This window comes from Rhinoderma darwinii, chromosome 3, assembly GCF_050947455.1.
Source record: "Rhinoderma darwinii isolate aRhiDar2 chromosome 3, aRhiDar2.hap1, whole genome shotgun sequence".
Taxonomy (NCBI): Eukaryota; Metazoa; Chordata; class Amphibia; order Anura; family Rhinodermatidae; genus Rhinoderma; species Rhinoderma darwinii.
In genome coordinates this window covers 183,184,752-183,209,159 of record NC_134689.1, presented here as the reverse complement: position 1 = coordinate 183,209,159, position 24,408 = coordinate 183,184,752, and the positions used below count along the sequence as shown (strand labels likewise).

At 45.2% G+C, this 24,408-nt stretch overlaps 1 protein-coding gene across 1 annotated transcript in view; it reads left to right on the top strand.

Moving 5' to 3' along the window:
* Window positions 1-6,977: 6,977 nt before the first annotated feature.
* ASZ1 (ankyrin repeat, SAM and basic leucine zipper domain containing 1) overlaps window positions 6,978-24,408 on the top strand; it is a 197,167-nt gene continuing 179,736 nt past the window's right edge. Inside the window, exon 1 of the mRNA XM_075855045.1 lies at window positions 6,978-7,130. Coding sequence (XP_075711160.1) covers window positions 7,038-7,130 — 93 coding nt within the window. The 5' untranslated portion in view covers window positions 6,978-7,037. The remainder of the gene's footprint in view (window positions 7,131-24,408) is intronic.

The following is a 24,408-nucleotide window of genomic DNA, read 5'->3' as shown; positions in this document are numbered from 1 at the left end:
TCAGCTGTTTTGAAGGGGCCGCAGCACTCGTACGAGAGCTGCTCCCCTTCATTCCGGTCACTTCATTCCGGTCACACTGTGAATCAGTGTCGGCGATTCACAGTGTGAGCGAATAGTGAAATGAAGGGGAAGCAGCTCTCGTACGAGTGCTGCGGCCCCTTCAAAACAGCTGATTTGCAGGTCCCGGGAGACACATCATCCTGTGGATAGGCCATCAATGTTTAGGGACTGCACAACCCCTAAGCCTACGATGTAGCAGGCTTAGGGGGCCCATGAGACAGGATCACAGATTGTGTGATCCTGTCTGCTGGGCCCTGTATCTAAGCCAATCACATGGTAGGCTTAGATACATGGCCCATGCGTGATCCTGTCTGCTGGGCCCTGTATCTAAGCCAATCACATGGTAGGCTTAGATACATGGCCCATGTGTGATCTTGTCTGATGCGCCCTGTATATAAGCCTACCAAACTGTAGGTTTAGATACAGGGCCCCAGCACATAGTAATCTTATACTGTATAAGATTACTGTCTGCTGGACCCTGTATCTAAGCCTACCTTGTGGTAGGCTTAGATACAGGGTCCCACAGACTGTTAGGGATCTGCCAGGTACTTCATCTTGCTATACTCCTGGGATTAATCAATCCACACCTGAGGCCAGACCTGTTCGACTGACACCATCTCCCACCAACCAGGGTGGCAGGCCCAGGAGTGGAAGAGCCTATCGCGGCCTGGTCTGTCGGAGTTAGCTCCGCCCCCTGCCCTTTATTACCTGCCCTGTGCTCTCCCTCAGTGCTTGTAATTCTTTTGGATTCCTGGCCCCACTGCTGCTTGCTCCAGCCTGCTTCTGCCGTGCTTCTGCCTTGCTGCAGTTCTGCTTGACCTGCTTTGCTTTGCCCCTGGCTTGCTTCTGTCTCCGTGCCCGCTCGGGTGTACTCACTTCGTCCTGGTCCTGACTGTTCGTTCGCCGCCCCGTTTCCTCGTGGCGTTCCGTGGCTACTGCCCCTTCCCTTGCGTGTTCCCTGTTTGTCTTCCTGTGCACTTAGCCAGCGTAGGGACCGCTGCCCAGTTGTACCTCGTCGCCTAGGGCGGGTCGTTGCAAGTAGGCAGGGACAGGGCGGTGGGTAGATTAGGGCTCACTTTCCCTTCACCTCCTTCCTGCCATTACACAGACAGTATCACACGTGGGCCCTGTATCTAAGCCTAACACATGTGTTACTAATCGTTTTTTTTGTGTGTTTTCTTACAGGTTCGGTCGTTGGACTACGGCAGATTCCAGGACTACTTCGATGACGGCTTTTTTTTTATTATCAATAAAATGGTTAATGAGGGTTGTGTGGGGGTTTTATTTATTTCAATAAAATATTTTTTCTATGTCTTTGTTTTTTTTAAACTATATTACTACCGCCTTAGTAATGGCCGCCAGCTGATTGACAGCATCCATTGCTAAGGCGGGGCTTAGTGTTAGCCGGTGCAGAGGCGAACACTAACCCCCATTATTACCCCGGTACCTACCGCCACCAGGGGTGCTGGGAAGAGCCTGGTACGATCCAGTACCTGACCATCTGTAGTGATGGTCGGCACCTGGTATTATCAGGAGGGGAAAGGACAGATACAGTGGCCCTTCCCACAATGGTAATGCTAGCCTACTGCTGCTTTATTGTATCTGGCTGGTTATGAAAAATGGGGGGGACCCCCACGTCATTTAAAAAAAAAAAAAAAATAATAATTGGAAAGAACAATGTCGTGTCCCCCCAATTTTCATAACCAGCTAGATACAACACAGCAGCAGCAGGCAGCATTACCAGGGTGGGAAGGGCCACTGTTTTTGGCCTTCCCCAGCCTAATACTACCAGCCTGCGGCCGCCCCGGTGCCTGACTGTCACTGCAGATGATCGGGTACTGGTTCGTACCCGGCTCTTACCAGCACCCCTGGTGGCGGTGGGTATCGGGGTAATAGTGGGGGGTTAGTGTTGGCCTCTGCACCTGCTAACATGAAGCCACACCTTAGTAATGGAGGTTGTCAATAAGCCAGCGGCCATTACTAAGGAGGTGATAATAAAGTTTAAAAAGATACAAGCACATAGAAAAAATATTTTATTGAAATAAAAAAACACAACCCTCATTAACCATTTTATAGAGAATAAAAAAAACGCCGTCATTGTAGTCCTCGAATCCGAAGTCCAACTACCGAACCTGTAAAAAAACACAAACACACAAAAATAATCAGTAACACATAAAGAAGCAAAATTATTATTCTTACCTTTCCTGGGTCCAACGCTGGAGCCGCAATGTCAGCGAGCTGAGCCCTGTATCTAATCCTATCACGTGTGATACTGTCTGCTGAGCCCTGTATCTAATCCTATCATGTGTGATACTGTCTACTGGGCCCTATATCTAATCCTATCATGTGTGATACTGTCTGCTGAGCCACTGTATCTAATCCTATCATGTGTGATACTGTCTGCTGGGCCCTATCTCTAATCCTATCATGTGTGATACTGTCTGCTGAGCCGCTGTATCTAATCCTATCATGTGTGATACTGCCTTCCGAGCCACTGTATCTAATCCGATCTTGTGTGATACTGTCTGCTGGGCCCTATATCTAATCCGATCATGTGTGATACTGTCTGCTGGACCCTATATCTAATCCAATCATGTGTGATACTGTCTGCTCAGCCACTGTATCTAATCCTATCATGTGTGATACTGTCTGCTGAGCTGTGTATCTAATCCTATCATGTGTGATACTGCCTTCTGAGCCACTGTATCTAATCCTATCATGTGTGGTACTGTCTGCTGAGCCACTGTATCTAATCCTATCATGTGTGATACTGTCTGCTGAGTCATTGTATCTAATCCTATCATGTGTGATACTGTCTGCTGGGCCACTGCATCTAATCCTATCATGTGTGATACTGTCTGCTCAGCCACTGTATCTAATCCTATCATGTGTGATACTGTCTGCTGAGCCAATGTATCTAACCCTATCATGTGTGATACTGTGCTGAGCCAATGTATCTAATCCTATCATTGGAGATACTGTGCTCAGCGACTATATCTAATCCTATCATGTGTGATACTGTCTGCTCAGCGACTGTATCTAATCCTATCATGTGTGATACTGTCTGCTCAGCCACTGTATCTAATCCTATCATGTGTGATACTGTCTGCTCAGCCACTGTATCTAATCCTATCATGAGGGATACTGCCTTCCGTGCCACTGTATCTAATCTGATCAAGTGTGATACTGTGTGCTGGGCCCTGTATCTAATCGTATCATGTGTGATACTGACTGCTGGGCCCTATATCTAATCCTATCATGTGTGATACTGCCTGCTGAGCCCTATATCTAATCCAATCATGTGTGATACTGTCTTCTGGGCCCTATATCTAATCCAATCATTTGTGATACTGTCTGCTGAGTCATTGTATCTAATCCTATCATGTGTGATACTGTCTGCTTAGCCACTGTATCTAATCCTATCATGTGTGATACTGTCTGCTCAGCCACTGTATCTAATCCTATCATGTGTGATACTGTCTGCTGAGCCAATGTATCTAATCCTATCCATAGTTTATAGGGTCGTAGTGCTATAGATATGCTGTCTCCTATACACACATTTTTTTTGGGCGGACACATATGTATTGGGGCTATTTCCCCTGGCATTTTAAGCCCTGAGGGTATGTTCACACAGCAGCGTCCGTTACGGCTGAAATTACGGTGCTGTTTTCAGGAGAAAAGAGCACCGTAATTTCAGCCGTAATGGCATGTGCAGGCGTCTTTCGCTGCGTCCATTACGGACGTAATTAGAGCTGTTTTTCCATGGAGTCCATGGAAAAGGGCTTCATTTACGTCTGAAGAAGTGACGGCCACTTCTTTGACGCGGGTGTTTTTTTTACGCGCCGCCTTTTGACAGCGGCGCGTAAAAAAATGACCGTCGGCACAGAACATCGTAAGGTCTATTCAAATGAATGGGCAGATGTTTGCCAACGCTTTTGAGCCGCATTTTCGGACGTAATTCAATGCTAAAACGCCCGAATTACGTCCATAAATAGGGTGTGTGAACCCAGCCTTAGTGACGCATCGGCTGCTAGTGCTGCATTGTTGGGTCACTTAGGAGACCCAGCGATGCAGCTGAAAGCTGCGGACCGTCGGCCATGAGGAGTTTGCGGGGGGGGCCCAATAAGAACTTTTGCATCGGGGCCCATGAGCCTTTAGCTACGCCCCTGAGTGATGTTATCGCTGCTCCTGGCAACTGACGTCCTGAACGTATGGTAAACTGCAAGCCTAAGGCAACCTACAAGAAGGGTGGATACGCTGCATAAAAGTACACAGCGTATCCGCCCTGGACCCCGCAGGGAATACCGGACGAAAAAACGCACCAAATTGTGGTGCAGTTTTTCAGCCAGAATGTCCACTGCGGAAAACAGCAGTGAAAAATACAAAAAAAAGCCTATACTTACCTGTTGTCATGGCGACGCTCCCTCTGACGTCCTGCTGCCTGGCCTCCTGGGATGACGTTTCATCCCATGTGACCGCTGCTACAGCCTGTGATTGGCTGCAGCAGTCACATAGGATGAAACGTCATCCCTGGAGGCCAGGCTGGACACAGAAACAGAGAGATCTGGTTAAGTATAATAACCTTTTTTTTTTAGTTGCAATTTTTTGGCGGAATCGCAGCTTTTCCGCTGCAAAAATCGCAACATGTGCTATTTTTTCCGCACATGTTCGCTATATTTATCGCAACAGAAAACCAGTGATTCCGCAACATAAATTGACATGATGTGAAACAAAAAAAATGCAACGCAGGTCAATTTATTCGTTTTTTTCGGCGTTTTTTTTACGAAGCGTGTGGATCAGATTTTTTAAAATCTCATCCACTCTGCTGCTACTGTATTACGCTGCGGATATTCCGCAATGAAATCCGTTTTGGAAAATCCGCCGTATTTACGCTACGTGCAGACTTACCCTAAAGCGGCCTGTGGCCTACTAGAGAGCTGCTTTGCCATAGTTTTCCAACTGCAACGTTTTTCTGCTCCGCAAGGTTTTCAACTGTATCCACTCAGCCACATCTGGAGCAAATGCACCATCTGCCGTATGGTAAAAACTGCCTTAGGCCTTATTTTCACGCGCGTCGCACGGACCTATGTAACTCAATGTGGCCGTTCAGACAGTCCGTGATTTTCACGCAGCTTGTGTCCGCTGCACAAAACTCACGACATGTCCTATACTTGAGCGGTTTTCGCGCATCACGCACCCATTGAAGTCAATGCGTGCGTGAAAATCACGCGTGGCACACGGACGCAGTTCCGTGTGCTGCGTGTGATTCGCGCAACAGTTGTTTAAGGAATGAAGACAAAAATAAAAGCACCTCCTTCATTTCTGATTTTAAACATAAAAACAGTGTCATAACGATGCCATATGCGCGAAAATCACGCAGCCACGCACCAAACATTTATGACACACGGAACTGCAACGCGCAAAAAACACACGTTCGTGTGAATTTCGCCTTAAAGTGTAGCTAAACGTTTGACAAACTTCTGACATGTCAGAAGTTTGGATTGGTGGGGGTCCGATCACGAAGACCCCCACCAATCGTTAGAACTAAGCAGCTGAAGAGTTCGTGTGAGTGCTCAGCCGCTTCGTGTCTGTTTGGCTTTTTCCGGAAATAAATGTATCGGTGTATGGACTCAATAGAAAGCTTATGAGCCCGTACTCCGATACATCGGCTTTCCGGAAAAAGCCGAACAGACACGAAGCGGCTGAGCGCTCCAGCTGCTTAGTTCTAGCGATTGGTGGGGGTCTCAGTGCTCGGACCCCCACCAATCCAAACTTGACACGTCAGAAGTTTGTCAAACGTTAAGGGTATGTTCACACGTAGTCAACAAAAACGTCTGAAAATCCAGAGCTGTTTTCAAGGGAAAACAGACCCTGCTTTTCAGACGTTTTTTTACCAACTCGGATTTTTCGCTGCGTTTTCACGCCGTTTTTACGTCCGTTTTTGGAGCTGTTTTCATTGGAGTCTATGAGAAAACAGCTCCAAAAACGTCCAAAGAAGTGTCCTGCACTTCTTTTGACGAGGCTGTATTTTTAGGGTATGTTCACACGGCCTATTTACGGACGTAATTCGGGCGTTTTTGCCCCGAATTACGTCTGAAAATAGCGCCTCAATAGCGCTGACAAACATCTGCCCATTGAAAGCAATGGGCAGACGTTTGTCTGTTCACACGAGGCGTATATTTACGCGCCGCTGTCAAATGACGGCGCGTAAATAGACGCCCGCGTCAAAGAAGTGACCTGTCGCTTCTTTGGCCGTAATTGGAGCCGTTATTCATTGACTCCAATGAATAGCAGCGCTAATTACGGCCGTAATGGACGCGGCGTTCAAGCGCCTGCACATGCCGGTACGGCTGAAATTACGGGGATGTTTTCAGGCTGAAACATCCCCGTAATTTCAGCCGTAACGGACGCCCTCGTGTGAACATACCCTTACGCGTCGTCGTTTGACAGCTGTCAAACGACGACGCGTAAATAACAGGTCGTCTGCACAGTACGTCGGCAAACCCATTCAAATGAATGGGCAGATGTTTGCCGACGTATTGTAGCCCTATTTTCAGACGTAAAACGAGGCAAAATACGCCTCGTATACGTCTGAAATTTGGCCGTGTGAACATACCCTTAGCTTCACTTTAATGGCATTCAAGAAAAACACACATTTGTGCAATTATGAAAGAAAAATGTGGAAATTGCATTGACACATTTCCTTCAATGTACATATAATAGTAGTGCATTAAAACCGGTTTAGTAAATATTTATCATTGCATTAACCTTGTTATAATTTGTGTGTATTGAGATTGGAGGGAGTATAAACACAATACTGACCTATAAATATAGTAAGACCATTGAGGTCGACATTTGCAAGGGCCTCTTTCTAAATTGTGGTATTAGAAGGCAGCAGCCAGGGGGCGCAATTCTATCTGCATGACGTGAAAAGGACGTCGGCAGTGGGCAGTGAAAAAGCAGGAGACGCGGTGAAGATGGCGGCGAGTAGTTATATGATCCCCGGGGGCGGAGAGAGCAGTGATAGTGACGATGCATGGGACATTGGCGACCCTCGGGAGATAAGGAAGGTACATAGCTAGCATGCATCTGTACTCTGCTAATAACGGTCTCTGCCTTGTGCTACACTCGTAATGTGCTGGTCACGCGGTCTTGTGTACTGCTGTGGTAGTCCCTGGTATGGCCGCCGCGTTCAAAGTACGCCACCACGTGCCTGTTTTCTCATTTTTGCCGCATCTGCGTCTGAAACTCGTTTTACATTACACTGGGTCTAGATAATATTTGTCGAGTCTGAAGAATGGATTTCGGGAAGTCTGTAGATTAGGGGTGCACAGCCTGATGCTTCCTGCAGTGTCTGTGTGTTGCCCCTAATAATCATGGCACAGGCGTACTTCTATGTGCTGATGGGTTAGGCTATGTTCACACGGAGTATTTTGCAGGCAGATTTTCCTCTCCCTGCATAAAACGCCGCGAAATAAGTTTTCTCTGCCTCCCATTGAAGTCAATGGGAGGTCAGAGGCGGAAACGCCCAAAGATAGGGCATGTCGCTTCTTTCTCCCGCGAGCCGGTTTTACTGCTCGCGGGAGAAAACCGCCCCGCCTCCCATTGAAATCGACGGGAGGCATTTTCGGGCTGTTTTTGACTATCTTTTTGGCACGGTTTCTGCGTCAAAAAACTTGTCAAAATACTTTGTGTGAACTTGGCCTTAGAAGGACACTACTGGGAAAAATGTGCACGCGCAGGTATTGTGGTACTGTGTGGTTGGCACTGTTTACTGGACTATGTTCACACAGCCTGGATTTTACCTGCGATAATCCGCATGAAATCCACCTCCTAGATAAGCCTCAAATTTCTGCACTGGACCATCAGTCGATACAGTTCGGATTTGCTGTAGTGTGAACGTAACCAGAATCTGTCATGCACGTTATGCTGTCCTTGCTGATTTTAGTGGGCTTTCACTAATCTGTTTCTGAGGAATTTACTTGAAGAGTTTGGGTAGCGGGCAGATCCAGTCCAAAATGGCAGAAAAAAAATCGAGCAGCATGCTATGCTTTTTTTTTTTTTTTTTTTTTGTAAACCGACGGACACCATGACAGAAACCCAGCGGAACCCATTAAAGGGGTTTTCTGGAACTTTTATACTGGGATGAGTCCAGCGTATTCATGAGCTGCCGCTAGCTCTGCCCATGCTTCTGATTGACAGACGTCCACTGTGTATAGAGAGAAATCCGCGAAGAGTGGAAAGCGAGCAGAGCTCCCGGCAGCTCCTGAATACCCTGGACTTTGGGCCTGTTCACATCACCATTCATTTCCGTTCCGGGGTTCCGTCGGAGGTTTCCATCTGGTGAACCCCGCAACGGAAAGTGAAAGCACAGCTTCCGTTTCAGTCACCATTGAACATCCGGCAGGTGGTGACTGAAACGGAAGCTGTGCTTTCACTTTCCGTTTCGGGGGTTCACCCGATGGAAACCTCTGACGGAACCCCGGAACGGAAATGAACAGGCCCTTAGGCATCGTTCACATCTGCGTCAGGGCTCTATTCTGATGTTCCGTCTGAGCTTTCCGTCAGAAGGGAGCCCTGACTGACACAAACGGAAACCATGGGTTTCCGTTTCCATCACCACTGACTTCAATGGTGACTGATCCGGTGCCAATGGTTTCCGTTTGTGTCAGTTGTGCAAGGGTACTATCGTTTTGACGGAATCCACCCTGTAGTCGACTACGCTATTCATTCTGTCAAAACGACGGAACCCTTGCACAACTGAGATAAATGGAAACCATTGGCACCGGATCCGTCACCGTTGAAATAAATGGTGATGGAAACGGAAACCTATGGTTTCCGTTTGTTTGTCAGTGCTGCATGCTGACGGAAAGCTCAGACGGAACCTCAGAATAGAGCCTGACGCAGATGTGAACGAAGCCTTATCTCTGCTGATGCTGCCCGAGCTCTGAATGTAAGCTTCTCAGAAACGTCTTCATGTTCGCATATAAGTGAAAGCCCATGGAAATCAACATTTCTGTCACTCACTATTTTGCTCTTAGTCAGGGCAGCATAATGTGCATGACCGGTTCCCTCAGGTTCGATCAAGTTAGTGTCATATTCTCACTTTCCAAAAGTTATAAAACTGGAATATACCGTTATTAAAAGTTTTCAACTGTTCTCCAATAAAAAATAAAAAACATCACTATTAGTCCACCCAGCCGATTTGTTTACTTTCAGGTTTCCTAGGTTGCAACCTGCTGGCGCTGATCCGGCATGCGTTGTATATTTCCCTTCAGATCCACTGAGTGTGTAAGGAGCGGCGTGAATGCGCATTGTCCCGCTGTGTCAGGCGGCTCTGCCCTGATAAAATCTGTGAGCCGATCTTGTGAACGCGCATACACAGTGAATTATGGGAATTGTAGTCTGAAGAGGACTATGGCCGGTCACGCGACACAAGCTGGACACAGCCCGCAGTTTTGTTGGCAATGAGCGGGCTGAACGAAGAGGTACTTGGGAGGCTGAAAAACATCAGTTTAGCTTTCATACGCATCACACGACACACCAGGAGGGGAGTTGAAAAAACGTTATGTAACCAGAAGTGTATGTTCACGCGGCATATTTTTGTCAGTTTTTCAGGCTGTAAGCGGCCGAGAAATCGGAAGCAGAACGCCTCCAAACGTCTACCCATTTATTTCAATGGGAAAGACAGCGTTCTGTTCCGACGGGCCGTTTTTTTACGCGGTTGTTTTGAAAAATGGATGCTTAAAAAAAACGGCCGCAAAAGGAAGTACAGGTCACTTCTTGGGACGTTTTTGGAGCCGTTTATCTTTGACTCGATAGAAAACAGCCGTAAAAAACGATGCGAAAATGGCAAGTGGCTTAAAAAACTTCTGAAAATCAGGTGCTGTTTTCCCTTGAAAATAGCTCTGTATCTTCAGACGTTTTTGAGTTTGCGTGTGACCATACCCGAATACTCGTTTAGCAATTTAGTCAAAACTGTTAGGGCCTGTTCACATCACGTCAGGCTTGATTCCGTTCGACCTTTCAGTCGCATGAACCCATGAACAGAAAGCCAAACGGAAGCCATAGCATCTGTTTTGCATTACCATTGTTTTCAATGGTAACGCTTCTGTTGCAGTTAGTTTCCGTTTGTTTCGTAAAGTTTCAGGTGTTTTTATTAAGCAAAAACAATAGCATAGTCTACTACGCTATTGTTTCCGCAAAAAAACTAACCCATTGAAATCAATGGTAATACAAATGGAAGCTATGGTTTCCGTTTGGCCTTCCGTTCATCGGTTCCACCGACGGAAAGGGGAACTGATGAACTGAAGCCCAACACTGACTGTGAACACAACCTTAGGCCGGTTTCCCACGTAGCATAAACCCTGCTGAATTTCCGCAATGGAACCCTGTGTCTGTAAACTCCGCAGCATTTACCGTAGCAGCAAAGTGGATGACATTTAGAAAATCTCATGCTCACACTGCGGGAAAGAAACCAGCATAAACTTTAATAAATTGATCGGTGCGGAATTTAAATCCCAGCATGTCAATTTATGCTGCGCTTTCGTTAATTTTCTGTTGCGTGTTTTCCCCATTGAATTCAATGGGGATGCAAAACCCATAACAGAAAGCTAAGTGTTGGGACTTTTGCGCCGGAATCGCAGTGATTTAGCCGCAAAAAAAATCACAACTCGGGGGGAAAAAAAAATAAAAATCGTACTTACCCAGAAAGCTCTGCTTCTTCCTGCAGTCCGGCCTCTTGGGATGATGTTTCATACCATGTGACCGCTGCAGCCAATCACAGGCTACAGAGTCACATGGCCTGCAACATCATCTTGGGAGGCCGAAGTAGATGCAGAAAAAGGGGAGTGGGTAAGTATGGTTGTTTTTTTTTTTTTTTGTTTTTTTTTTAACCCAGCACTGCATTCCGCAGTGGAAATGTCTCTCGAAGAACCGCACTACAATGTGGTTCGGACAGAAGATGCTGCGGGTTCCAGGTCGGATACGCTGGGCAGTTTTTACGCACCATATCTGATCTGTGGGAACCTGGCCTAAGACTGAATTCACACTTGCAGTGTCTCCTTGCTGTATGCACACTATTTCATGTAATTACAACATCTCTGCTACCCAGGTGGTGCCCTTTTTTTTTTCAAAAATATAAAGAAGGGCTTTATGTTAGTGGTAAAATTTGGTCGCTATATTCAGCGTTTATTTTTTTAGAAAAATTACAAAATTTTGAAAAAATAGAATTTTTCTGAATTTAAATGCATGTGCTTGTAAAACAGACGGTTATACCACCCAAAGTAGTTACTAGTTCACGTTTCCCATATGTCTACTTTAGATTGGCATCGTTTTTTGAACATTCTTTTATTGTTCTTGGACGTTACAAGGCTTAGAAAATAAACTGCAATTTCTCATGAAAAAATTTCAAGCGCCTTTTTTTTAAGGTACCTGTTCAGTTCTGAAGTTTGTTTTGAGGGACCAATATATTAGAAACCCCCAGAAAAAACACATTTTAAAAACTAGACCCCTTAACCCCTTCCCACTCCTGGACGTACTATTAGGTCATGGTAGCTGTATCGTTCGGGCTCCATGACCTAATAGTACGTCTCGGGAGTAACGGCCGTTTCGGCCGTCCTCCCGACACATGCAGGAGCTGTGACAGCTGCAGTCTCGTACTGCAGCTGCCACAGCTCCTACAGCGGGGACCGATCGCTGTGTCCCGGCTGATTAACCCCTTAAAAACCGCGTTCAATAGAGATCGCGGCTTTTTAGGGCTTAAGCTGCCATCGCCGGCCTGCTACACGAAAGCGGCCGGCGATGGTGACTATGGCAACCGGACACCAAACAATGGCGTCCGGCTATGCCATCGACGGAAGCCTAGAGGGTCCTGACAAAGTCAGGACCCACTATGCTTGCTGTCAGTGAGTAGCTGACAGTTCGAATACACTGCACTACGCATGTAGTGCAGTGTATTAGAATAGCGATCAGGGCCTCCTGCCCTCAAGTCCCCTAATGGGACAAAGTAATACAGTAAAAAAGAGATGTGTAAAAATAAGAAAATAAAAGTTTTAAAAGTAAAAATCCCCTTTTTTACCTTCAGTCCTTTATTATTAATAAAAATAGATAAACTATACATAATTGGTATCGCCGTGTCCGTAACGGCCTGAACTACAAAATTATTTAGTTATTTATCCCGCACGGTGAACGCCGTAAAAGAAAATACTAATAAACCGTATCACAATTGTTTGGTCACTTCACCTCACAAAAAATGGAATAAAAAGAGATCAAAAAGTCGCATGTACCTAAAAATGGTACTGATCGAAACTACAGTTCGTTACGCAAAAAATAAGTCCTCGCACGGCTTTATTGATTGAAAAATCAAAAAGTTCTGGCTCTTAGAATAAGGTAACACAAAAAGTGAATGATTGTTTACAAAACGTATTTTATTGTGCAAACGCCATAAGGCATAAAAAAAACTCTAAACATCTGGTATCGCCGTAATCGTATCGCCCCGCAGAATAAAGTGAATATGTCATTTATAGCGCACGGTGAGCGCTGTAAATAAAAATAGAATAGAAAACAATAGTAGAATTGCTGTTTTTTAGTCACCACGTCGCATAAAAATAGAATAAAAACTGATCAAAAAGCCGCATGCACGCCAAGAAAACTACAATGGATTCCTCAAGGGGTCTAGTTTCCAAATTGGGGTCACTTTTGGGGGGTTTCCACTGTTTTGGCACCACAAGACCTCTTCAAACCGGACATGGTGCCTAATAAAAAGGAAGCCTCAAAATCCACTAGGTGCTCCTTTGCTTCGGAGGCCGGTGCTTCAGTCCATTACCGCACTAGCGCCACATGTGGAATATTTCTCAAAACTACAGAATCTGGGCAATAAGTATTGAGTTGCGTTTCTCTGATAAAGTCTTTTGTGTTATAGAAAAAAATGGTATAAAAAGGATTTTCTGACAAAAATAAATATGTAAATTTCACCTCTACTTTGCTTTAATTCCTGTGAAACACCTAAAGGGTTCATAAACTTTCTAAATGCTGTTGTGAATACTTTGAGGGGTCTAGTTTCTAAAATGGGGTGTTTGATGGGGGTGTCTAATATATAGGCCCCTCAAAGCAACTTCAGAACTGAACTGGAACCTAAAAAAAAAAATTAAAATGAGGCGATACTTCGCTTCTCCTAATGAGCATTGCCTACTCCAAGACGACCTCAGTTTTGACAGTTTGTATAAACGGAGACCCCTATTAGACCGATTCATTGCCCGGTTTGCCCAAGCATACACCCCCCGAGAATTGTATATCTATTGATGAGTCCTTGGTACATTTTAAAGGGAGGCTTCAATTCCGCCAGTACCTGCCGGGTTGGAGGGCAAGGTATGGCGTGAAGATGTATAAGCTGTGCGAGAGTGCATCAGTACCTACAAATTTAGGATATATGAAGGGAAGGACACCAGTGCTCAGCCCCCAGAATGCCCCCCCTTACTGGGAGTTAATGGAAAAATTGTGTGGGATTTGGTGCACCCACTGCTGGACCAGGGTTACCAACTCTACCTGGATAATTTTTATACCAGCGTCCCGCTCTTCAACTGTCTCGCTTCCAGAAGGCATGCGGCACTGCTAGAAGAAATCTGAGAGGCCTCCCTAAGACTCTGCTTGGGCAAACACTCAGAAGGGGTGAGAGCAGGGCACAATCTAGCAGCAACATATTGTGTGAAGTACAAGCACAAGAGAGATGCCACACCAGTACCCATGTACCAGTATACCTACATGAAGAGCACCACGGAAAAAATTCCCCAAGTTCATTTGTTCTAGTCATATATCTGACTTAATACATAGTATCTATGGGGACTCAAGCATGGTAGTACGGTGGAACCCGCTGATTAATAGCAAAACCTAAAGTTCGGAGTCTGACACACCAAAATAATATCAAAACAAAGTAACTTTATTGAATTCATCTAAAATAACACATATGTTAAAAACAGAGATGATTTCCACAGTGCAGAAAGACAACCAGATTGAATATACATAATGCATCCAAATACATGAGTAATAGGCGACACAGTTTAATCACAGAAATAAATTAGCAGTATATTACAATTGTATGATGTATATATTCTGATACATTGACCGGCAAGAGAACCTATTCAGCAACAGAAAAATTATTTCAATTCAAATATAATTTAAATATAAATAAATGAGTAAATCAATGCCCCTGAATAGAGCCAGATGAGAAAGGCAATAGTACTATACATGAGCAAGATGCATAGCTCAGTTTAACCAAGTAGAAAACGCATATCATAAGGCAAAATCAGGGCAATAGCTATGTTATCAGCCAAAAATTAAACACTCAGTGCACAATAGGTTTAACATAATAAAGAAACCTTTTTGCTGAAAGAAAATACATATGCTGAAGAGGAACTCTTACCCATTGTGACAGTCACCGTCTCTGGTGTCAACCATTTGTGGTGATAAACTGCCGTTTGGGCTCATGGGAGGGCTCAGAAGGAAAAGACCACCATTTGGCCTAGTGGGGATTTTCTGGTGCGAAGTCATGTATGCAGAAGCCCCTGAGGTACCAGTACAGTTGAAACGCCTGAGAAGTGACCCTGTTTTAAAAACTACACCCTTAAGGCATTCATCTAGAGGTGTAGTGAGCATTTTGACCACACAGGTATTGTGTAAAAGATAATGCGCAGCAGATCGTGCAGATTGATATTTGCTAGTTTCTATACATATATGCCATTTCAGTGTCCGATAAATTATGCCCAGCGTGTGCTACCGGAGATATACACCACATAAACTGTAATGTGAGTTCTCCTGGGTATGGCAATACCCTAGATGTGGCTGTTAACAGCTGCCTGGGCACACAGCAGGGCCCAGAGGGGAAAGATGAGAGGGATAAGCTGTGCGGAGTGCATCAGGGTAAGTAAAACTGGGGTAGATTGAAAATCAAGAGCCCTGGTTTTTCGGGACACTCGTCACATTGATATATTGTGTCCTTCCTTATCCCCCTCTTTTAGCAGACTTTGTACTTTTTTTTTTTTTTTTTTTTTTGACTTTTTCCTTTTTTGCCAGTTTGGGGAACTTCTCCTGGAAAGTGTTGCCCTTGTACGATGCGTTTGGCCAGAAGTACTGGGTGTCCCCCTTCTTGGTCCATAAAGATTAGGTTCTTGATAACCACCTCTTGAAATTCCAGGAAAGTTCCCCTCTGGCCTGTAGCACGTACGCATTGTACAATGCCATCTGTATGATGTACACGGCCAGCTTCTTACGCATGGCTCTTCAGGACTTGATCTGACAAGTCCACCCCTCCCATGTACCTATTGTAGTCCAGGATGCAGTCTGGTTTGGGGGTCTCTGTACTGGTACCTCGTACAGGTACATGGGTACTGGTGTGGGCATGTATTGTCAATACAAGGACATCTCTCTTGTCTTGTACTTGACACACAATATGTTACTGCTGGATTGTGCCCTGCTCTCACCCCTTCTGAGTGTTTGCCCTGCAGAGTCTTAGGGAGGCCTCTCAGATTTCTTCTAGCAGTGCCGCACGCCGCAGGACTTCTGGAAGCGAGGCAGTTGAAGAGTGAGACGCTGGTATAAAAATAATCCAGGTAGAGGTGGTAACCCTGGTCCAGCAGTGGGTGTACCAAATCCCACACAATTTTTGCATTAACTCCCAGTAAAGGGGGGGGGGGGCATTCTGGGGGCTGAATACTGGTGTCCTTCCCTTCGTATGTCCTAAATTTGTAGGTATACCCTGATGCACTCTCGCACAGCTTATACATCTTCATGCCATACCTTGCCCTCTTACTCTGCAGGTTCTGGCAGAATTTAAGCCTCCCCTTAAAATGTACCAAGGACTCGTCAATAGAAATACACTTCTCGGGGGTGTATGCATGGGCAAACCGGGCACTGAAATGGTCTATTAGGGGTCTCCCTTTATACAAACATTCAAAACTGGAGTCATCTCGGGCTGGGCACTGCTCATTATCAGTAAAATTTAAGAAGCTAAGTATTGCCTCATAAGGCATCCTGGACATGGCCATACGGTGCATCGGGGTGTAGTATAAGTTAAAGTGAAGTCCCCAGAACTTGCCCAACTCTGCTGTGTCTACAAGGGTCCACCTATGGGATTGAGCATAAAATGATGTGGGGTTCTTCGTAATATACTGTTGGGCATATAAATTTGTCTGGCAGACCATAAGGCCTCATTTACACGAGCGTAATATACGCGCGTGCTTTTCACGCGTGTCGTACGCACCTATATTACTCTATGGGGCAGTGCAGACGATTCGTGAATTTTGCGCAGCGCGAGTGCGTTGCGTAAAACTCACGACATGTTCTAAAATTCTGAGTTTTTCGCGCTTCACGCACCCATTGAAGTCAATGGGTACGTGAAAACCACGAAGGTCGCACGGAAGCACTTCCGTGCGAACTGCGTGATTCGCGCAAGAGCTGTCAAACTAAATGTAAACAGAAAAGCACCACGTGCTTTTCTGTTTACAAACATCCGAACGGAGTGTCTTACACATGAGCGAACCAACCTTTACCGGGTTCGGCCGAACTCGTTTTCACCGAACCCGGCAGGGTGCTGAAAGAGTTAAACTGTACCCTGGACAGTGACTTCCGATTCCAATATACGTGAACGTGTAAAAAAAAAAATAACGTTCTGACTTACCGATAACTCCCGGCTTCTTCCTCCAGTCTGACCTCCCGGGATGACAATTCAGTCCAAGTGACAGCTGCAGCCAAGCACAGGCTGCAGCGGTCACATGGACTGCCGCGTCATCCAGGGAGGTGGGGCCAGATGTCAAGAGAGGCGCGTCACCAAGGACTCGTCACCAAGGCAACGGCCGGGAAGTTCTCGGTAAGTACGAACCTCTTTTTTTTTTTTTTTTTAAACAGGTTACTCGATATGGTGATCGGAATGCACTGTCGAGGGTGCTGTAAGAGTTACTGTCGATCAGTTAACTCTTTCAGCACCATGGACAGTGACTGACGTCGACTATGCTCATCTCTATGATGGCGGCTGCGTGAAAATCACGCAGCCGCGCATCATACACGGATGACACACGGAGCTGTCAAGTGCCTTTTGCGCACGCAAAACGCTGCGTTTTTTGCGCACGCAAAACGCACACGCTCGTGTAAATGAGGCCTAGGCTCTATAGAGTCATCCGTGAAGAAGAACTTGAAAAAGTCCATTTCACTGAGCCCTGCCACATTAAATTTGATCCTCGGGATGCCCGTGTACTCAGGGATTTAGGGCTCATAAATGCCTGGTGTGGGGGTCCAAATTGGGTCACTTCGCTTGGGGGTTTCAACTGCGGCGGGGTCATTTCTCTCGGGGGTTTCAACTGTAGTGGTGGTCCTGGGGCGTCTCCTAGGGGATTCCTCTTCATCAATGGATGAGGAGGTTGATAAGAGTCTCACCATACGACAGGTCTGTGTCTGAGGCAAGAAATGAATATGCCTCTTCGGCAGCAAATGTCCGTTGGGACATGTTGGTTTGCTTCACTAACTAGGAGCAATGGGCTGCTACTTAAACAAAAAATTGTGTTTTTATAGAACGAGAGGTTTAGTCTCGGGGAAGCCCAAACTATGGCGACTATTCCCTGACACTAAACCGAATTAAATTATTCTGAGCTTCTCTGACACTAATTCTAACTACGGGGACTGGTGCCTGACAATAAACCTAACTAGATTATTTCGAGCTTCTCTGACGCTAAACCTAACTACGGTGATGGACCCCTAACGGGAAAAAGCCACCGGTATGGAATACGTTGTCGTCTGAGGGCATCAGGTAGCGGCTTTAGAATCCTTCTTTTAGAAAGTGTAATAGTGGAGAGGTCCTGGAAGATGGAGACGTGTGAGCTTTCAAATTGAAGGTGTTCTGTGTTTCTGGACTTCCGTAGAATGTTCTCTCGGACTCCAGAGCTGAAGAGCCTGGAAATGATGTCCCTAGGAGGCTTGGAGGGCTTGGGTTTTGTATATTTTTGATAATGTTTATTGTAAAATAATGTGCATTTGTGTATTCTTGACAGATTTTTTAAATTTAACATATCATTTTTTACTTTAATGTACTGGTATATATCTATTTTCTGGTACATTAGCCTGTGTACTGATAGTACACAGGAAGTTGTTAGGGCATACCTAAGTTTGCCCTAAGAGTAAATGTGGTCAGACAGCCCTGGGTTCCTTCAATGGACCCTGAGCTCTGTCCATATAATGTATGTATTTTATGTAATGTATGTCCCTCGATTGTGTCACAGGGATACCCCCCCCCCCCTTCTCGTTTTCCCTTAAAATGCCACAGTCCACTTTCATTGTGGCATTCAAGGGGCCATCATAGGTTTCTCTGATCACCACCATTAGAGCGGCTGTGTACAGCTCCCGATCGCGTAGCACATTTGCTGTGGCCACGTGATCAGCATGTGACGTGGCCGTCTCTGCTCTGCCTTCAGGGCCGGCGGCGCCGCTCATTAGTGCAGCATCGGCCGCATCACATCATGCTAGTCACTAGAGGAACATTCATTGTTTTCAGTGTATAAAGTCCTTTCTATGGTCATGTGATGACACACAGGTGCTGGGATCGTTAGAAGACGCAAATCTGATACACCTACTGTAACTGTAATGAGCGGTGTATTCATCACATGACCAGGATAGAATTTTATCCACTAGAAGTAAACAATGAATGTTCCTACTGAATAACAACAAGCAGAGATCTTGAAAACGATACAGAAACTGTTAGAAAATAAATTTTCTGAAACTAAAAAAATCCTTTAACCCATTAATGACCGCCAATATGCCTTTTCACTGCGGTCCCTAACAGGCTTTATTTTGATGCATAGGCCTTTTTACGGCGCCGCATCAGAATAAAGCAGCACGGCTGGGAGCAATTAATGCTCCCTGCTTTCAGAAAAAATGCACAAGCGGGTGGGTCTATAGCGACCCCTGCATCTGTGGTTTTAGAGGGAGGAGGCTCACTCTCCCCCTATTGGCACACCCGTGAGAAGTATTGCAGTGTATTATAAAAGCGATCAAATGATCGCATAATGAAGTCCCCTAGTAGGAGTAAAAAAAAATGTTTTAAAAAAAGTCCTTGTGCGGCTATGTCGACACAAAAAAAGAAGTTATAGCTCTTTGAATGTGACGATGGTAAAAGGTAAATAATGGCTTGGTCATTAATGCCTAAAATAGGCTGGTCATTAATAGATTAAGACCTGCCTCTGCCATGACCACCATCGGCACCACGGATTCATGTCGCAGGGAAGCGAATGGACTGGCTGACATACGGAGCCGCCCCTCTGTTTCTAACAGCTTAGAAGCTGTCGTCATAACATGCAACCGGGGCCCAGCCCGTGAGCGTGCTCCGTACCCCCCCTCCCTTGGTGGCTGTGATGTGCAGTTATTTCACGTCGCCAAAGGGTTAGGTCATCTTCAAGACCAATATCTTTACCTCCCTGCATTCTGTTAGACGTTTTTTTAATTTTTGTTTCCTGATTGACGTACCTTCTTGGAACCTTTTTTCAGATTTTCATTTTCGTTTTTTCCTCCCCTCCTAAAAGCCATAACTTTTTTTTATTTTTCCGTCGATATAGTCCTAAGAGGGCTTGATTTTTGCGGGACGAGTTGTAGTTTTTTGTAGCACCATTTACTGTGCCATATAATGTACTAGGAAACGGAAAAATTTATTTGTGGGCTAGAAAGTGAAAAAAACGATTCCTCCATTGTTTTTTGCGCGTCGTTTTTACGGAATTCACTGTGCAATTAAAACAAGATGTTAACTTTATTCTATGGGTCAATACGATTACAGCGATACCAAATATATATATATATATAGTTTTTTTTTTCTATATTCTAAGTGTAAAAAATGTAATTTATTTAGTATCGCCAAATTCTGAGAGACATAACTTTTTTATTTTTCTGTCGACTAAGTGGTATGAGGGCTTATTTTTTGCGGGATAAGCTGTAGTTTTTAATTATACCATTTTGGGGTACATGCAACATTTTGATCACTTTTTATAAAAAAATTTGTGGGAGATTAGGTGACCAAAAAAGAGCGATTCTGGCGTTTACATTTTTTTTTACGGCGTACAATGTGCGGGTTAAATAATTATATATTGTAATAGTTCAATACCAATTATGTTTGTTTTATTGTTTTTTTTCCTATGCTCTAGGGGGAAAATGGGAAAAAGTTTTTATATTTTTTTACATAAAAAAAATAATTCATATTTTACAAATTTTTTGCTTTTTTAAAATTTTTATTAGTCCCCCTATGGGACTTCAACCAGCGCTTGCACTATATACTGCAATTCTAATGTATTTCAGTATATCGTGATTCTGACAGTCTCCTATAAAGCCCTGCCGGAGGCAGCACTTAATAGGAGCACAAAGATGGCAGAGCTGGGCAGCCATAGCAACCATCGCCACCCCACGATTGGGCGAGGGGCGCGATCAGCTATTAGAGGGGGTCGCCCCCTTCTTTCTAACGATTTAAACGCTGCGGTCGCTATTGGCCGCGGCATTTATTGAGTTAAACGTGCGGGATCTGAAGTTTCGGATGTAACATACAGCCGACACCCGCATCGTATGGAGCGGGTTCACTCCGTGAGCCCGTTCCATACTTCCACTACCCGACTTTGGCGTATGGATATGTCAAATGTCGGGAAGGGGTTAAAGTATATACATTATAAGCATTTTTCTAATTTACAATTATTAAAAAATCTATTGTTTTTGAGATGCAATTTCTAAGTATCCTTTAAAAAATGTAAAGCAGTTAGGCCTCATGCACACGACCGTGTTTTTGCGGCCGCAATTCTCCCGAAAATCCACGGGAGAATTGCGGCCCCATTCTTTTCTATGGGGCCGTGCACACGACCGTAGTTTTTGCGGTCCGTGCACGGCCCGGGAACCCGGACCGCAGAAAGAACGGGCATGTCTTATTACGGCCCGGTTCTGCGGTCCGGGCTCATTGAAAACAATGGCCGCGGCCATGTGCATGTCCCGCGATTTGCGGGCGGCCTGCGGCTGACAGTCCGCAGCCGGCCGACCCGAAAATCACGGCCGTGCACACGGCTACGGTCGTGTGCATGAGGCCTTAAATGAAGTTTGTGGGGGGAAAAAAAAAATTTTTACAGTCAAAATCGAATAAAACTACTTTTTTTGCCCAGAAAGTGGTTTTATTTAGTAAAATTGTCAAAACAAATAACACATACACATATATGGTATCCCCGCGATCGTAACAACTTCAACAATAAAATTAACACATTAATTAAACCGCCGGATGAACGGCGTCCAAAAAAAAAACGCAAAACACAACGGCAAAATTCTCTTTTCTCCCATTCCCACCATAAAAACTTAAATAAAAGTTAATCTATAAGTCCTATGTACCCCAAAATAGTACTAATGAAAACTACACGTTGGCCCGCAAAAATCAAGCCCACATACGGCCACATTGACGGAAAAATAAAAAAATTACGGCTCTTGGAATGCGGCGATGCAAAAACAAGTAATTTCTAAAAGGGTTTTTATTATGCAAACGTAGGAAAACATATAAAACCTTTACATATTTGGTATCCCCGTAATCGTGCCGACCCATAGAATAAAGTTAACATGTTATTTACGCGGCATAGTAAACGGTGTAAATTTATAACGTGAAAATCAATGCTGGAATAGCAGCTTATTTTCAACTCTCTCCTAAAATAAAGTTAATAAAAGTTAATCAATATATTATAAGCATCTAAAAATGGTACAATTACAAAATACAACTCATCCCGCAAAAAACAAGCCCTTGTACGGCTATGTCGACGGAATAAAAAACAAGTTACGACTCATGGAATGCGACCGTGAAAAAACAAAAAATAATCCTTGGTCATTAACGAGCAAAATGGCCTGGTCATTAAGGGGTTAATATACTCTGTATTTCCAGGTAATTCCTTATATTACGCCTCCCTAGACTGTTTTGAAAGTGTCTTTAACCACCTCCTGACCAGGAGCTTTACCCTTCTTCCTGGCATTCTCAAGTGTGCCAATTTAAAAGCAAATTGCTGTTCTATTATTTTTCCAACCTACATGTATTTGGTCTTGTTTTTTTCAGAACACATTGGGCTTCCATATTGTGTAAAAAAATAAGATATATTGAACTTCTTTAAAAAATATGGAATGAAAAATGGAAAATAAAGTTGAAAAAAATGTGAATGTGTTTTTTTTTTTTTATATACATCTGGTGCATGCCACTGGGTAAACACACCTGAACACATATTTGGCAACTTCTACCGACTTCAATGATACCAAATATGTGTGCATTTCTTTCACTCTGGGCAAAAGGTGGCGCTTACACAGAATGGTGCACAAACTGGCTTTTAGAGAAAAAATTTCCAAAGCTGGTTCGCTGACACCATACGACCATTACAGATGTTGTGGCGTTTCCAGTCCACAAAAACTGATGGCCTATCCTCAGGATAGGCCATCAATATCTGATCAGTCAGGTACCGACACCTGGTACCCCCGTCGATCGGCTGTTTTGAAGGGGCCACAGTGATTATTCGAGTTCTGCTTCCACTTAATTTCCTTTACTGCTCACACTGTGAATCGCAAATACACTTGTGGCGGCGGTTCACAGTATTACAGCCTTCTCCCATTCAAGTTTATAGTGTAAGGCCTTATACATACAAACGTATATTACGTCCGTGATACGCGTGTGAAAATCACGCGCGTCTCACGGGCCTATGATAGGCTATGCGGACGTTCAGACTGTCAGTGATTTTCACGCAGCGTGTGTCCGCTGCATAAAACTCACGACATGTCCTTTTACTTGCCCGTATTTCGCGCAGCACGCACCCATTGAAGTCAATGGGTGCGTGCAAATCGCGCACGGCACACGGTATCCCTTCCGGGTGACACGCGCTACAGTTGTTTAAGTGAAGTGAAGCATAAAAGCCCCTCCTACTTTACTGGTTTGTAAAATAAAAACCGTGTCCTAATGATGCCAGCTGCGTGAAAATCACAGCCACGCACCATATACGGATGCCACACTGAACTTTTGCGCGCACAAAACGCAGCTTTTTTTTGTGCGCGCAAAACAGACACGTTCGTGTGAATTAGGCCTCATACTGTGAACTGCCGCTACAAGTGAGTCCGCGATTCAGTGTGAGCAGTAAAGGAAATGAAGGGGAAGCGACGATGGTATGTGCATCGCGGCCCCTTCAAAACAGCTGATCGGTGGGGCTGCGGGGAGACGGGCCACCGCTAAGCCCTTATTCAGACGACGGGGTTTCCCGGCCGGGAATATATTGACATATATGGACATTGAAGTCAGTGACTTCTCTTGGAAGGGGGAGATGGGTGCAACCTACAGGGGGCTGTGTGGCATTACATACAGGGAGTTGGGTGGCATTACCTGCCGGGTGGCTGGGTGGCATTACCTGCCGGGTGGCTGGGTGGCATTACCTGCCGGGTGGCTGGGTGGCATTACCTGCCGGGTGGCTGGGTGGCATTACCTGCCGGGTGGCTGTGTATCATTACCTACAGGGGGCTGGGTATCATTACCTACAGGGGGCTGGGTATCATTACCTACAGAGGGCTGTGTGGCAACAATTTTAAATTAAATTCATCTGATTTTAAAACGGACAGGGAAAAAAACGGACGCAAAACGGGTCAAAATCGGTCGTTAAAAACGGCAACACGGAACGGAATCGGAATGGAGGAAAAACGGCCCAAATCTGCAGTTTTTATCGTCCGACACTCGGACCCTGTCGTGTGAATAAGGCCTAAGGCTCTATTCACACGACGGGGTCCGATTGTCGGCCGATAAAAATGACTGTTTTTCCAGGCCGTTTTGCATTCGTTCCGGGCCGTGTTTCCATTTTCAATGGCCGATTTTGACCCGATTTACATCCGTTTTCTTTCCCTGTCCGTTTTAAAATCCGATGAATTTCATTTGTACATTTTTTTGCCACACGCTGCCCTTTGTAGGTAGTGCCACCCAGTCCCCTTTGTAGGTAGTGCCACCCAGTCCCCTTTGTAGGTAGTGCCACCCAGTCCCCTTTGTAGGTAGTGCCACCCAGTCCCCCTGTAGATGGTGCTACACAGCCCCCTTGTACATAGTCACCCCCCAGAGATGGCAACCCCCTACCTTCCTGTAGCGGACAGTGAAGTGAGGGACTTCTCCTGGAGCGGAATCCCAAATCCCCGGCCACAGTGTTGCCAAAGCTCCTACAGGGGCAACAAAATACCCTCCTCACATGCACTTCGCACCGCGAGGAGGAGAGAGAGTGAGCGACGGCAGACACGGCCGTCACTCGGAACTCATTCAAATGATGGCCGTGTATTACCCGACCCCATATACTTCTATGG